This window comes from Lissotriton helveticus, chromosome 10, assembly GCF_964261635.1.
Source record: "Lissotriton helveticus chromosome 10, aLisHel1.1, whole genome shotgun sequence".
Classification (NCBI taxonomy): Eukaryota; Metazoa; Chordata; class Amphibia; order Caudata; family Salamandridae; genus Lissotriton; species Lissotriton helveticus.
Genome location: NC_136071.1, coordinates 46,553,039 through 46,570,278, shown reverse-complemented (window position 1 = coordinate 46,570,278; position 17,240 = coordinate 46,553,039). Strand labels below are relative to the sequence as shown.

The window sequence follows — 17,240 nt, the reverse complement described above, 5'->3', positions numbered from 1 at the left end:
TTCGGATGAGGAAGCCCCAGGCTGAATCACTTCGGTCAAAAGGTTAGTCTTGACCTACACAGAGGGCAGCTCCAGGTCAAGGACCTCCGCTGCCCTCTTCACCACCATAACATAAGACGCTCCTTTGTAGCCACAGTAGGTGGAGAGAGCTCACCGGCATCTGGAGAGGTGTCCAGTCCACTGGCTTTATGCAAGCTCCTCATACCAGTCCAATTCCTCACCAGTAGTGTCTAACTGGTGTTCTATAGGGTTCAGTGAGCCCTCCCACTCTTCTCTCATGCCTGTAACCTGTTCAGGCAACGACCTAGAGTCCTTGGGCTCCATCGGCGCTGTAATTGGCATTGATCAACGCTGTTCTGAGATGTCGGGAATCAGAATGGGGCTGGTGCCAGGAGCATCAACTTCAGGACGGCGTTGGGGAAGGTTGCGGATCTCTAGTGCAAAGAAGACGAGTTGGCGCTCCTGGAGCTTTCCGCAACCACCTCTTCCTTGATTGGGATCGAGATCTCCTAGGAGTCGTGCTAGATGGCTTCAACTGCCAGACTGCACACAGTTTTAGGGATCGCTCCCTCGAAGTCTTCGGCGCCACAGCCCTGCAGTCCGGGCACGAGTCATGTTTTGCACCATACATCTTAAACCCTACTTTTCTAGCAGTCATCCCCTCGATACACAAGGAGAAAATCTTATACAAAACGGTAAAAAAAAGTCTGTCAAAAAGAGAGTAGCTCTTCTTTGAATCAGTGCTAACTGGCACGGAAAGAAAAGAACTTGCATCCATGCGCCTGGGTGGTGCCTATACAGGTGACCACAACGTGACATCCGGCGCAAACGCCACGCAGAACCGAAAGGAATCACCCGACTGCATGCAGGGGTACTGCTCACGCAAAAGTTTACGGATCCAGTCCGACGCCTGGTGTAGGAAGCTGGCTCTTTATCTGATATACTACTAAGTGATTATATCATGCCAAGAGTCCAGAGATTCCCCCAGAAGTGTACAGGGTTCAACTTAAACCCCAAGTGCTCTATTTGTGGTAGTGTGGTTGAGCAGCCTTAGGCCTAACACAGAGGAGCGTAAGACATTTGTTATACACACAGTGATTAATAAATGACAACTCAAAAAGGAGATCCACACCAATTTTAGAAAAATAAGCTTCTTTTTAGTTTTATTTTAAGAACAAAACATACGTTGTAAGGTAAGCACGTTCTTCACAAGTAATACTTTTCGCTTTAAAAGGTGGACACAGTGCAATTTTTCAGTCAGCAATTTTAACTTTTAAGAAGAAAACAAGAATGCAGTTTTGCAGGTAAACATACGATTTACAGTCTTGGCTTTCAGGATGAAGAATCAGCACCAGGCAAGGTTTAGGTGAGTAGCACATCTACACCTCCAGTGGCACAGGGGCGTCTGGCTGCAGGGTTCAAATACGGAATCTAGCGCCAATGTTATCCAATGAAGAAAGGGAGTAATCGAAGAATTGCCGACACAGGTAACACGGTTTGGTAACCCAGTCTCCGGGAGTAAAGGTAAGGACAAGAGGGGCCACAAGGTAGCACCAACCTTACACCCTCAGTGGCACAGGGGCGGCCGGGCGCAGAGTGCCAACACAGCGTTGGGTGCCCAATGCACATCAATCAATCAGGGATTTATGGGGCGCGCTACCCACCCGTGAGCGTCTCAAGGAGCTGCAATGGGGGAGATCGGTTTTGAAGAAAGGCTGCAGGCTCGGGCCAGGAGGCTGGATGAAAAAAAGCCACAGCTTCCCAGGTAAGTAGTGAAGCTAGGGAAGGTAGGGACTCCGTTGGTCAAGCTCCCCAAGGGGCTTCGGGTGCAGGAGTGTCCTTTGGTGTTGGGAACAGCTTACCTGGCACGTCATGGTCAGGGGGAGTCTTCCGATTGAGGCTGCAGGTGTCGAAGTAGAGTCCGGCAGGGGTTAGCTCAGAATCACTGGGGAATCTTGGCAGGACCGGTGGGCCACTTGGACTCAGGCCATGGGCGTCTGGTGGGTCCGGAGACAGTTTCACGGTTACGCAGGACAGAGTTCTTTTTCTTTAAAAGTTAGTTTCTCCTTGAACAAGTCAGTTGTTCTGGGAAGATCTTGATCTATGAAGCCTTGGGAGTACTGCCTGCCTTTGACAGAGGTCACTGGGCTGCAGGGTGGGTCGTCTTTTGGCGCAGAATGTTCGTGGACTGCGAACAGGCAGATAGGGCAGGGGTCAAGTCAGTTGGTTTCTGCAGTCGTCTCGCCTGGTGCGATGCTGTAGTATCTGGTTCTTCTTAGGTTGTCAGGAATCTGATTTCAGGGCTTGGGGGAGCCACCTAAATATATTTAGGGGTGTTAGAGGTGAGTTACATGTAGGGACCAATGGGTTCCTTATCTGGGGTGTCTAAACCCATTATTATGCCACCCTCCTGAGAGAGGGGGGCATAGCCCTAGCCCTGATTGGATAAGTCCCACCATCTTCAAGATGGTAGGCACTGAAAAATGTGCTCAACTATGTCTCCAGCACCTGAGGGGTGGGGTTGGCGAAAGGGGGCACACCTCCTACTCTATCTTGGTTTCCCCACCAGTTTAAACCAGGAGCAGCCATCCGTTGATAGCAGCAGGGACTGGGGTCACAATATAAAGGCAGCAGGCCTTTGAAGCTTCCATCTCGAGCACTGTGCTGATCCTGGGGGATGAGGTGTGACACCCTTACCCCGGATGGGCTTTGTTTCTGGCCTCTGAGTAGGGGCTCACGACCCACGGGTCCAGAAACATGTCTGGTGGTGGCAGGCTGCCCAAAGCCAGCCAGAGCACAAATGTTAGGGGAAAAGTCCACCCACGTAGATTCAACAATGGCTCATAAGGAGTCCACTACTTTACATGTATACCAAGGAGCTCACCAAAGGGGCAACAGAAGAGTCACAGGGTAGAATAAATTTAAAGTATAGGTGTACAAAATCTTTCTTTTCTTTTCTTCATATTTAGTTAATATACTCGTTATTCAAAACATCAGACACCATAACAACTCAATAAATAAATAGAAAATTACATCAATAAATACACATAAAATAACATAGTTTCCCCACATCAGCCTCTCTACAACCATACACTAACTTGTCCTTCAATCACGCACATACATTCACACATGTACCACACTCAATACAAATTCCTCAACGTAATTCCCAGAGTGACACAAGAATGGGATCCAGCGGAGCCTTTGTAGCACCCTGCCAGCGAGTCCAGATCGATAAGACAGGATCCCACATTCAGGTAACGCCAACGCGCGTTTCGGTGCCAGGGCCCAGATCTACGGGCGCACCTTCATCAGGGCTTTCACGCCGAGGGAGGGGGGAAGACACAGCTCATGAATGATACACCAGTGACAAATCTGAGCCAATGGGGTACTGATCCGCAAGAGAACGCTGCCAATTCGTCACAGGTCCACAAAGATAACGTATAGCCCACACTAATCCGTCCAGAACCAGTTAAAGAAGTTTATTCATCCATAGTTTTAAGGTTTTTTTTTTTCACAAGGGCGATGGTTTAGTACTCCAGGAGATCCCGTACACGTATATCGAGAAATGTACACAAAGGATCACACATTCATGGCCCACGATCGGGAGAGTTCAAACGACTTTTACACAGACGGCCGTAGAAACTTCAATTTCTGAAGTATAAAACAGAAGGTATAGCTCTCCTCACATCAGGTCCTCACGAACGGTCGGCGGGTTTCAGGCCAAAGCCAGCCAGAGACCACACCAGAGTTGGTAGGCTTTCAGGAGGCACTTCTGATGTGCCGCCCTCTGAGTACATGTTTTAATAAAATCATCGAACACTGACATCAGTGTGGGTTTATTAAGAAGAGTTGTTTGGTACCAAACACTCCTGGGTTTAGTGAAGCCATCATGGTGCTGAGGAAATAGAGTTGTAGATTTTCCAGCCCATGTGCTCTCTAGGGCTTCCCTGGCACTCACAATATTAAGGAATAGACTTAAATATTGTAGGGGCATATCTGCTCATGCAGCTATCCCCACACCAGTGATATAGAGGGGTGACTTACCTATACCTTCGGCAGTGCTGCTAGACATGGCACACAGGCAGTGTGCCATGTCGACTTTGTTGCTTTTCACTGCACCAAAGAATTCAAGCTCCAGTGACATGGCCTTGTTGAGGGGACCCATTTCATGCCCTATTTACCTAGGGTACCATTTGGTAGTGACTTACATTGGTCCTGAAGTTGTGCGAATCGTGGTACAGTTTTAGAGCAGGAGCACTGGCACAGGGGACCTGGTTGGAATGGACCCTGTGCCCTTACAATTGAAACCACATAATTTTCCAGGCAAAAGGTGGGGACGAACCATGTCAAAAGAGGCACTTTCTTACACCTGGGAAATTCAAAGGTATGTGAAATGAGCTAATTGGGAATTAGCCAAGTGTACATGCACATTGGGGGTCCAAGCGCATGCATTGGGGCCAGAGTTGCATACTTTGGAGTGGCAGAGTAGAGTGGACGGGTGTAGAGTGCAGTGGCATTGAATTTAGCGGTGTACAATGCAGTGTCGCACAGAAGGCAACCCTCCACTAGTTCAAGTTCAAGTTCAGAAATTTATATAGTGCACTACTCACCCAGAGGGTCTCAAGGCGCTTGGGGGAGGGGGTGCTATTACTTATCGAATATCCAAGTTTTAAGTTGCTTTCTGAAGGAGAGGTGGTCCTGAGTAAGGCGAAGGTGGGTGGGGAGAGAATTCCAGGTCCTGGCCGCAAGGTAGGAGAAGGATCTTCCCCCCATAGTGGATCTATGGATGCGCGGGATAGAGGCGAGGGCTTGATTGGACGTTCGTAGTTGGCGGGTGGGGGTGTAGAAGGACAGTCACTTGTTGAGGCATTCGGGTCCTAGGTCGTAGAGGGCTTTGTGTGCGTGGGTGAGGAGACGGAACGTTATTCTCTTGTTGACGGGGAGCCAGTGGAGGTCTTTCAGGTGACCGGAAATGTGAGCTTGACGAGGGATGTCCAATATGAGTCTGGCTGAGGCGTTTTGGATGCGTTGGAGTTTTTTCTGTAGTTTGGCTGAGGTTCCGGCGTAAAGGGTGTTTCCGTAATCCAGTCGGCTGGTTACTAGTGCGTGAGTGACCGTCTTTCTTGTTTCGGTGGGGATCCAACGGAAGACTTTTTTTAGCATGCGTAGGATGTTGAAGCATGATGATGAGACGGCGTTGGCTTGTCTGGACATCGAGAGGGAGGAGTCCAGGATGAAACCCAGGTTACGTGCGTGATTTGTAGGTATGGGTGCGGTTCCCAGGGCAGGTGGCCACCAAGAGTCGTCCCAGGCAGAAGGGGAAGAGCCTAAGATGAGGACTTCAGTTTTGTCCGAGTTTAGTTTTAAGCGGCTGTTCTTCATCCATACGGCTACTTCTTTCATTCCTTCGTGTAGGTTGGTTTTGGCGGTGTTTGGGTCTTTGGTGAGAGAGAGGATCAGCTGAGTGTCGGCTGCGTAGGAGATGATGTTGAGGTTGTGTTGGCGTGCAATGGATGCGAGGGGACTCATGTAAACGTTGAAGAGGGTGGGGCTGAGTGATGATCCTTGAGGTACGCCGCAGATGACTTCGGTGGCTTCAGATCTAAAAGGGGGGAGGCGGACTATTTGGGTTCTTCCGGCGAGGAACGAGGTGATCCAATCCAATACTTTTCCTTGTATTCCGACGTTGCTGAGGCATTGTATGAGGGTGCTGTGACAGACTGTGTCGAAGGCTGCGGAGAGGTCAAGTAGGATGAGGGCGACTGTTTCTCCGTTGTCCAATAGAGTGCGTATGTCGTCAGTTGCTGCGATGAGGGCGGTTTCGGTGCTGTGTTTGGCTCGGAAGCCGGACTGTGAGGGGTCGAGGGATTTGTTGGATTCAAGGAAGGCGGTGAGCTGACTGTTGACTGCTTTCTCAATGACTTTGGCAGGGAATGGAAGGAGCGAGATGGGGCGGTAGTTCTTAAGTTCAGTGGGGTCTGCTGTGGGTTTCTTCAGAAGCGCGCTGAGTTTGGCATGTTTCCAGCTTTCCGGGAAGGTAGCGGAGTTGAAGACATCGCGGAGATGGGGTGCGATGATCGAGTCTGAAAATGTGGTGGGGACATGGGTCGGTTGGCGATCCTGAGTGTATGGAGTTCATCAGGCGGATGGTGTCTTCGGTGGTGATTGGGTTCCAGTGCGGTTTTGGTTCGGGGGTGGGTGGAGTGGGCTGGTCTTCGGGCTGGATTTTGAAGCTGTTATGTATGTCGGCGATTTTGTTGTGGAAGAATGAGGATAGAGAGTTGCAGAGGTCTTGGGAGGGAGGGATGTCGTTGGTGCCGGCGGTGGGGTTGGTGAATTCTTTGACGATGTTGAATAATTCCTTGCTGTTTTGGGCGTTGTTGTCGAGTCGATCCTTGAATGCTGATTTCTTGGTGGATCGGATGAGTTGGTGGTGCTTGCGGGTGGCGTTCTTGAAGGGGGCCAGGTTGTCGGTGGTTGGGTTTTTTCTCCAGGCTTTCTCGAGGGAACGACAGAGCTTCTTGGATTTTTTAAGGTTGTCGTTGAACCAGGAGCTTTTTTGCTACCTTGTTTGATTTGATGGTTTTTTAAAGGTGCAAGTTCGTTGGCGCTGTTGGTGATCCATTGTGTGATGTTGGTGGCTGCTTGGTTTGGGTCTGATGATTTGTCAGGAGGGTTTTGGTGAAGCGATGTGAGGAGTTGGTCGGCGGTGATTTTGTTCCAGTTTCTTCGGGGAATTGGTTGCGGCTGGTTGTGGGTCGTGGTCTTTTTGTAGTTGAAGTGGACGCAGCTGTGGTCCATCCAATGGAGAGCTGTGGTGTGATGGAAGGAGATGTGCTTGCTGGAGGTGAAGATGGGGTCGAGCGTGTGTCCGGCAAGGTGGGTGGGGGTGTCAACAAGTTGTTTGAGTCCGAGATTGGCCAGGTTGTCCAGAAGGGTGGTGGTATTGCAGTCGTTTTTCTTTTCCAGGTGGAAGTTGAGGTCTCCCAGAAGGATGTAGTTTTCGGAGGGGAGGGCATGTGGGCTGATGAAGTCAGAGATATCTTCGCTGAATTGTGTACGAGGTCCTGGTGGTCTGTAGATGAGGGTGCCTCTGAGTGTGGTCTTGGGGTCGGTGTGAATCTGGAAGTGAAGGTGTTCGGCGGTAGCGAGGATATCGTCGGTATTGGTCGTGATGCGGATGGTGTTTTTATGGACGATGGCGATGCCTCCTCCTGTTTGGTTGGTTCGGTCCTTTCGGATGATCTTGTAGCCTTCCGGGATGGCTATGGCGATGTCGGGCGCTGATGACGCGTTCATCCAGGTTTCTATAAGGAAGGCGACGTCCGGCGATGTGGTGTCGAGTAGGTTCCAGAGTTCGATGGCATGTCTGTGGACCGAGCGGGTGTTGAGCAGGATGCATTTCAGGTGGTTAGTGCTGGGGCTCTGTTTGGAGTTTGTGGGTTTGGTGTTGGTCCAGATGCAGTCGAACTTGCAGGAGTGGCAGGCGAAGGGTCCGTGGGTGTGTCCTGGGGTGGCTTGGTAGCAGTCTGGGAGACGGCCGGGGTTGAGTGCAGAGAGGGTGGCGGCGTCGTAAGATAAGCGGGTGGAGTGGATTTTGCGGGGGACAGGGGGTCTGGCGCTGGGCGCGGTCCAGGCGCGGACGGGCGTAGACGGGCTTACCTTTGGCGCACCTTCGGCGCGCATGGGGCGCGACCGCTGCGCGTGAACGCTGCGTGCAGAAGCATCTGTCATATGTGGATGGGGAGGGCCAGGGAGGAGCAGCTGGGAGGCGGGTGCGGGGTGGAGATCTGGGCAGGAATCACAACAACAACAACAAAATGGCTGCAAGCCAAAAGCGACACAGGATTGGGGCACAAACAGAAATAACGCGATGCAATGGTACAATCAGGCACAGATGAAAACAGCAGGCAGCACAGCACAATTGGAAAGATCGTAAAAGCGCACTTTGGCAATCTAGCGCTACGATATGTTTCAGATAGGCAATTAATTAATCAACAATCAGGCAATCTAGCGCTGCGATATAAATTGAAATAATCAATTTGGCAAAAGCACTTGTGGGAGCAAGGCAAGGTAGCGGATTGCAGTCTGGCGGTATAGCGCTACGATACCAGGCGTTCAGGCAGAGCAGGGAGCATTGTGAGGAGCGACCGCTTCTGAAAGGATCAGGACGGTCACAGCGCTGCTATGGGAGAGCAGATCTTACTGTATCAGTGGGAGGGAGGAGCAGCTGGGAGGCGGGTGCGGGGTGGAGATCCGGGCAGGAATCACAACAACAACAACAAAATGGCTGCAAGCCAAAAGCGACACAGGATTGGGGCACAAACAGAAATAACGCGATGCAATGGTACAATCAGGCACAGATGAAAACAGCAGGCAGCACAGCACAATTGGAAAGATCGTAAAAGCACACTTTGGCAATCTAGCGCTACGATATGTTTCAGATAGGCAATTAATTAATCAACAATCAGGCAATCTAGCGCTGCGATATAAATTGAAATAATCAATCTGGCAAAAGCACTTGTGGGAGCAAGGCAAGGTAGCGGATTGCAGTCTGGCAGTATAGCGCTACGGTACCAGGCGGTCAGGCAGAGCAGGGAGCAGTGTGAGGAGCGACCGCTTCTGAAAGGATCAGGACGGTCACAGCGCTGCTATGGGAGAGCAGATCTTACTGTATCAGTGGGAGGGAGGAGCAGCTGGGAGGCGGGTGCGGGGTGGAGATCCGGGCAGGAATCACAACAACAACAACAAAATGGCTGCAAGCCAAAAGCGACACAGGATTGGGGCACAAACAGAAATAACGCGATGCAATGGTACAATCAGGCACAGATGAAAACAGCAGGCAGCACAGCACAATTGGAAAGATCGTAAAAGCGCACTTTGGCAATCTAGCGCTACGATATGTTTCAGATAGGCAATTAATTAATCAACAATCAGGCAATCTAGCGCTGCGATATAAATTGAAATAATCAATTTGGCAAAAGCACTTGTGGGAGCAAGGCAAGGTAGCGGATTGCAGTCTGGCGGTATAGCGCTACGATACCAGGCGGTCAGGCAGAGCAGGGAGCATTGTGAGGAGCGACCGCTTCTGAAAGGATCAGGACGGTCACAGCGCTGCTATGGGAGAGCAGATCTTACTGTATCAGTGGGAGGGAGGAGCAGCTGGGAGGCGGGTGCGGGGTGGAGATCCGGGCAGGAATCACAACAACAACAACAAAATGGCTGCAAGCCAAAAGCGACACAGGATTGGGGCACAAACAGAAATAACGCGATGCAATGGTACAATCAGGCACAGATGAAAACAGCAGGCAGCACAGCACAATTGGAAAGATCGTAAAAGCACACTTTGGCAATCTAGCGCTACGATATGTTTCAGATAGGCAATTAATTAATCAACAATCAGGCAATCTTGCGCTGCGATATAAATTGAAATAATCAATCTGGCAAAAGCACTTGTGGGAGCAAGGCAAGGTAGCGGATTGCAGTCTGGCAGTATAGCGCTACGGTACCAGGCGGTCAGGCAGAGCAGGGAGCAGTGTGAGGAGCGACCGCTTCTGAAAGGATCAGGACGGTCACAGCGCTGCTATGGGAGAGCAGATCTTACTGTATCAGTGGGAGGGAGGAGCAGCTGGGAGGCGGGTGCGGGGTGGAGATCCGGGCAGGAATCACAACAACAACAACAAAATGGCTGCAAGCCAAAAGCGACACAGGATTGGGGCACAAACAGAAATAACGCGATGCAATGGTACAATCAGGCACAGATGAAAACAGCAGGCAGCACAGCACAATTGGAAAGATCGTAAAAGCGCACTTTGGCAATCTAGCGCTACGATATGTTTCAGATAGGCAATTAATTAATCAACAATCAGGCAATCTAGCGCTGCGATATAAATTGAAATAATCAATTTGGCAAAAGCACTTGTGGGAGCAAGGCAAGGTAACGGATTGCAGTCTGGCGGTATAGCGCTACGATACCAGGCGGTCAGGCAGAGCAGGGAGCAGTGTGAGGAGCGACCGCTTCTGAAAGGATCAGGACGGTCACTAGAGACGAGTCTTCTGATCTCCACGTCTCCCACCTCTCAAACACAGTAACGACGCATCCATCGCAACTGTCAGTTCTGGGTGAGCTAGGGAGAGAGTCTGCCACTGCTCAAATCTAAGAGGCACAGCTGGTATTGAGGATGAATCCAGGAAAGTCTGTAGAGGCACCATGCTTTAATTCTTTTTGTTTTTAATGGCTCTTCTTGGACTTGATTTTGAAGAAGTCTAGTCTCCAGAACTAGATGGAGAACAAGATTGTCTCCTTGACTGAAACGACTTACCTCCAATATCAATAAAGACTGAGTCTTTGACTTCAACTCCCCAACACAGGTTTTGCCTCTCTACCTCGTATTGTTTTTTTTTCATTTTGGCACACAGCGAACATGAGTTTGAGTTGTCGCCCGTACCAAGACACTATAAACAGACATCGTGTGGATCCGTAACCAATATCTGTTGATTACGAGTCATACATGGTTTACAAACTGAAGGTTTGGGCGACATGCTGCACACAAAAAGCTATTTCTTGTTTAAAGTTAGCACAAAAAAATCCCCGAACAGTTGAAGCCCCAGATTTGTATCACTTGGCACAGAAAGAAAGGAACTGATGCCAGCACGAGAAGGTGACTTATTTGTACAGGTTCCGACGTCACCACTGCATGATTCAAATTGGCTTGAGGCACTATGACGTTGCACAACACCATCTGTGAGCACAAGAGCATATTGTTATGCAAAAGTCCCTGGATCCAGTCCGACACCTAGAAATATTCGAAAGTAGAGGAACCTGCACTTAGAAGTCTCTTTCAGGCATAAAAGAACTGGCATCATTGCATATGGGTGTCGCTCACACGTGCTCCTCGCATCAGTTCTAGGGTTGAATGATGGCACAAAGCCACACAACGGCATCTACTGCATCACGAGATACTGCTGGAAAGTTTCCAGATCCAGTTCTACGTTTGGAATATTTACTAACCCTGGGCGTAGTTTGCGTAGTTGCGCTACGCGTAGCTACGCAAAGTGCACTTCGCACTACGCAAGCTACGCGAACTGCGTAGTGGGGGAGGGAAAATGCTGTTTGCACCGATTGCATAGTGCCGGATGCTTGTCCGCACTGTGCAATCATTGCAAACGGCATCTTGCACAGTGCAAGCGGTCGTTTTCTGCCGCTCGAGTAGATTTGTACTCTAGCGGAAGCTTTCTCAACGTGGGCTGGTAGTTTCTCATTGCGAGCGGGCGCAAGCATACGCAACCACTTGCAATGAGAAACCTGACCTCCCCGCGTTGAGGCATCTCGCCAGGAGGTTTATTTTCCACGCTCGCGATCGGCAACTTGATGTATGAGGAAAAAGTCTCGCCGAGATGTTGATTTTGCTCGCTCGTGGTCATCAACTGGGCAGTGAGGACCACGAGCAAGCAAAAAATATCCGCTACGAAACGCGTTTTTGTGCTGTGCTACGTGCAATTCGCGTAGCGCTTAGTAGTGCAGACTACGCACGCTCAGCGAGCGTAGCGTAGTCCTACACCTAGGGTTAATATTTAAAAGGTGAGGAATCTGTGGACATATGTATTCATCAGAAATATGGTTTAGTAAAACATAGAAAACAAATGTGCAAAACATGTAAATGTTTGCAAAGAGTGAATGAAGCTTGGAATCATACTTGTAAACATGACTGAATTTGTAAACAGTTTCTTAGTGGTAGTGCAACATGGTATAGGTGCAGTGAGCGCATTTTCTGTGTTTCATAATGATTACTGACATTGGTTAATATGTGTAATGTTCACTGTTTCTTGTTGTATTTCAATGGGCAAATAAATTGCTACTGAGCAGCTAAATATTTCAGAAGGATTTCCAGAACATACCCAGCCTTTGACTAAAGTAGTTGCCATGTCCCTAAATTCTCAGAGGTTTTAGGTAATCTTAACACCATCTGCATGAACACGGACAGCTTTGACATAATATATTAACCAGACATTTAGCACAATGTTTACTTTTTGCATGTGATCATTGTCAGCTTAAAATTAACGTTGATGGGGATAATCCAAATTACATTGGAAAATGCACACTAACATATGCTCGGCTTTCACATATTTACACCAGTACCCCATGAAAATATTATCACAATGTGCCCATGTTCATGCAAACATGAGTAGGAAAGCAGGAGATGGAGTCCGGATCAAAGCAGAATTCCGAAACTCTGGTGCTGCGGCTCAACAAATGGAAGACAGAGTCAAAATGTCAGTTAAAAACAAGAGAATGCTTTATTTTCTGTCAAAAAGCTGGTCTCCCCAGCTGAGTGCAAAGTGTTAGACCCAACATGTCTCATGGTGGTTTGCTTCTGTTAACAGTGATGTGTATACTGTAAACACAACAGTGAACACAACTCTTAATCACACCTTTTGTGGACGGCTCAGTAAAAACATCCGAGATCTGATGGAATCAGATCTTGGCAAGTGGAGGAACCAAAAAGTGACCAGGATTAGCCTCTGTGATGGTTCTTTTCATGCCAGACTAACTTGGAGGCTTCATTCTTTACCCAAGAGAAAGATGATAAATCATACTCAGAATGAAATATTAACAACGTGAATTAAAGAGAACTATCATTTTTGTATTAATCCTTCAGATCTGAGCCTCTCTCTCCTGGAATAGAGGGGCGTTGAATACTTGAACTAAGCGATTTTTTTTTATTTACACTATGGTGGAGTGACAAGTGCATGTCTTGGAAAGACATGCAAACTGCCTAGGTTCGGAAATATATGTGAGAAGAAAGAGAGAAGGTAGATTTAAGATGTTGAAAAGTTAGCACAGACACTAAAATGAAAAGACAAATTAGGACAAAAGAAACAAAAATTCAAACAATAGTGGTGAACAAAAAACCTAAAGGCTGGAAAAAAAGAATTTGTGCTGAAAGTAACCACTCCATGCAACTTTGTTAAATGAAGTGCACAGATAAAAATAAAATAACTCAATACAGATATATTTATATATAGATACACAATATTAAAATATGGACAGAACATGAATGCAGCCATATATATACATTTAGCTCCTTCTTTCAAGCATAACTGTTTCTCGTACAATCTTTTTTTACGTGTACAACATTAAACAGGATTAACTGTTTGCGTAACAGAGTCCAGAGTCTACCATGGAAAAGTATATTTCTGGTATTGCTTTTGTAAATGTGCTCACCAATGCTAATTCCAAAAATGCTTCTATTATATTCAGAAAGGATGAAGCCCTTGACCAGGAAAGTCCTACATTTTATTCATGTGGAATGGAAACTCTCTGAGGCTCTTTATCACTCTGAGAGCGAGCGTGGCTTCAGTATGGCTTTGTGTATGGTGTAGGGGTGACACTTGAAGTTTTAGCTCCTTCACAACCACTCAGCACTGCCACATGGCTCCAGTGGCATCACCCAACTCATGCTGCAGTGATGAGTTATGACATACTCTGCCAGCCACAGCTCAAGTCAGTCTAAGAGCACTTCTTTCTGGCTGATTTTCTTACGCATGTTTACAACATTCACCCCATGACATTGTTTTCAGGTCTGGTTTGTTTCCAAATACGTGATAAAACAAACCAACACATTATGCAAAATCAACTGATCCTTGACCTGTGTGTTTCTAAGCAGGGTGCGACATGGCTCACAAGTATCTGGGGCCGAGAAGGAAGCAGGCTCACAGATGACAAAGCATGGCTTGATCAATAGGGAAAAGTGCTCGGTCAAAGGACAAGTCCTGAAGGTGAAACACACAGAACACATCAATGGCTTGATCAGATATTCAACTCAAAAGCGTACGGTAGAAGAACACTATATTGCTGGGAAAGGACTCCTCCAGCTCTCACTCGTAGGACACCAATACATTCCGAGCGCTCCCACTGCGCTTGCCCTTGACCATAGAGTGCTTACTTCATCACAAAACACTTGAGAATAGTCTTTTACTCTTGCTACTCCATCCGCCTGGCTTCATAACACTTCAGTAAGAGATTTAGATAAGTAATAGCATTTGTGTTTTCATGTCAAAGGTTGTCCCATCCAATTTAAACCAGCGGAATAGATAAATTACTGGAAAACCAAGAGAGAAGATTGTTTTGGTTCCAAGACATCCCGGAACCAAGGCACGCAGGCAATGCTACTAAGCATTTAGCAATAGGCCGACGGCCCTCAGCAGCTTGGTTGCATTTTCCTTCCAGGACATGGACAGTCAGAGCTCAATATCAATCTGAACCCATTGCAAATGGACTGCAGCATATTTAAGTTCAAAAAAGCACTCGTGCACTAGCTAACGAAACAAGAGCCATACTGCTCTGCTAAACGGAATAACCATAAAATAGGTTTTCATATTTGCTCTGCTGTTTCTCATGGCTCTGTAATTCAGACTCTCTGGCAAGATGAATGGTGAGGTAGCAGAAACTAAAGGAAAACAGCCTTATATATTCATGTTACCAGTAGAGCAAGATAGCAAAGACAATTCTGTAAATCATGCCTGCCAGTGGTCAAAAGAGACTCAGGGTTGGATTTAGATCCGAGTGGACGGGTTACTCCCGTCCGTTGAAACATAAATCCCATTATATCCTATGGGATTTATATTGCGGAGGACGGGTTATCGGTCACCGTTGTGACAGAGTAACCGGTTCACTGAGATCTAAATCTGGCCCTCAGAGCAGAAAAGAAGCCAAACTGTTAGTTTTCTCATATAAAGGATGTTTCCACCTGCAGGGGCTTGGCTTTCTTAGCGAAAGGAAGACAGAAATTTTTGTTTTTGCCATCTAAAGGTGGAAAGGAAGGACTTATCCCAAATTGAATGGATCTTTTTACAAAGATTCCCACTGGAAGAGCCATCTCAACTTTGCCTAGAGCCCCAAGGGAAAGGAACCCAGACATATTCTCATGTTTCCAACCAGTGAGCAGCTCTGAGACCACAGGCTACAGATCTTCAAAAACAGATGCTCATTCGCCCAGATCTTTGCCTTGGTGTTCATGCAATGGACAACAATGTTCACCATTTTCCCGATTGTGAGTTTAGCGATCCGGAACTGCTGTTATTGGAGAACTGATGAGGATCCACTGATGACATCAAGTGTCATGAAGGTACATGATGAGCACAGTGAGGAAAGGAAGCCTGCTGGGGCTATGTCACAATGCGGAGGCATCAATATACTCCAACTAATCAAAAGGGCTTGGAGTATTTATAGGACATGTCTTACAAGCTACATACATAATCTGCAAGCACATGTCACAATTTTCTGGGCAATGCTTCTGCCAAAAAAACCTTATCTTTTAATCTGCAAGGAGCCATCTGAGTATCAGGTTGAAAAAAAAACAGGGTTTTAAAAAACATCAGCAGTTAAAAACAACATTTAAATATGGCAAACTATGGCAGTGAAGAGGTCGAGTATCAAGGGCAGTAGGGGAAAAAGCTAAGTTGGCAGATGCTTGAGACAAAGGATAGGCAACCGCATCCCTCCAAGTTGATAACCACTCATACTCTTGCTCCTGAATAACATCACTTTACAGTGAGGGCAGCATTGAGAGAGGAGGTATATTGGAGAACCATTGTGCATTGTCCATCTCCCTTATCAAATGCATCAACCATGCTCTTTGTGATTAGCTCATAGGCATGTTATAAAGCAAAATATGCAGGTCTTGCATTAGGATTGCCTCCACAACACAACCAGAAGGGACAGTCTGTCCAGAATTAGAACACAGGCATTCTGGGTGTAAAAAGCACCAAGTAACTTGAAAGGCTGGAGAAAAGATGAGAGAAAATTGACAGTGCACCAGTGTGGCCATGTCCCACAACAGGGGGATTATAATTAGCCACTTTCAACACTCATAAAAAAAAACTGTGATCTGCTTCCCTTCTCTGGACGAGAAGGCGGATGCACCTTATTGACATGCTGGTGTTCCTTTAGCCTGAGAACCGGGTAAAGCACAGGTTGGATGAGTATTTTTTCTCTGATGCTGTAGGCAATTAATTTACAAACCAACTGTTTTCAAGGCCTCAGTTTGTAGCAGCTGCAAAATTACTGTAAGCAGTCCAAACAGCTGCACTTAAAGAGTGAGATGAACCCTGAAGAACGAAGGCAGGTATACTGGTGCCTGCCATGTCTTTCCTGATACCTCGTGCAACGTGGAAAATATTGCTCTCATTCTGGGAGCTGATGAGTCACATGTTGCTCTTCAGTCCGTGGGATATTACCAGTCTTGGTACGGTAGCCCCAATGTGGGCAAGGATCCATCATCATGGTCAGGCCACATCTTCACCAAACTTCATCCGGTGAGCGACATTCTTGGCATCCGAAAGGGCCTGGCAGAAACAAACAAAGAGTTAAGAGGTTTCAAAAGGAATAAACCAGATTAGCTTTCTAAATACTGGGTGATTTTTGTTAATGGGGATGGAGAAGAAAAAAGTTACAGTATCTACAGTTCTGAATCTTGAATTGTTGCAGATTCACCGGCAATGAGCCACCCATTGTCTGGTTATTGATCACAAAGAATGAGAATGTAGGAGTCTACCAAAGAATTTCTATACTTAAACTTACTTATAACTTTGATTATTACCCCACAGGCAGTCTATACACTAGAGCCATCTTTATAACCTGCATTTGGAAACTTGTCTCAGTTTGTGAAAGTAGGTGATAATGTGCTCACCATCTTAGGAATGCCAAGCCAGTTACAACTGAACTATAACTATTCAAGTTGTAAAATATTGTTACAAGAATAGAATTGCTTTCTATGGCAGCCTGTTTCTGTTATAGATTCACATGCTGTACACAGATAACCAAGCAGCAACCTAATTTTGGAGGCGAGGTTAAAACTGAAATTGTTGTAATTATTTTCTTAAGGACTGCTGATACCACATGTGAATCCATCCTAAGGTATTTATCACTACAACAACGTTTAGTTAGTGTATGGGGCGAGTTTCAAGTTACGACTCAACAAATATCCAAAAGAGTGTTCCTGTGGCTTCACCTGTTGTTCTGTCACTGTATATCTGTAACATAACTGCATGAACATGACATCCATCTGACTAGTTCCGATTTGTACACTGGGTTGACAATATTCAAATTCCCACATCTGAACTATTTTGTGTCATTTAAACAGTATGTTAGTTCTCTCCTAGCATACAATGCATGAAGGCACCACAGTTTTCTGTTTTATGTATTTGATTTCACTGAAGGATTGAGGTATTACTTGATA

General features: G+C 46.9%; 1 protein-coding gene across 1 annotated transcript in view; it reads right to left on the bottom strand.

Annotated features, from left to right (window-relative positions):
* Nucleotides 1-12,274: 12,274 nt before the first annotated feature.
* The window catches only part of HDAC6 (histone deacetylase 6), a 256,606-nt gene continuing 251,640 nt past the window's right edge, over nucleotides 12,275-17,240 (bottom strand). The window contains exon 29 of the mRNA XM_078664729.1: nucleotides 12,275-16,347. Coding sequence (XP_078520855.1) covers nucleotides 16,288-16,347 — 60 coding nt within the window. The 3' untranslated portion in view covers nucleotides 12,275-16,287. The remainder of the gene's footprint in view (nucleotides 16,348-17,240) is intronic.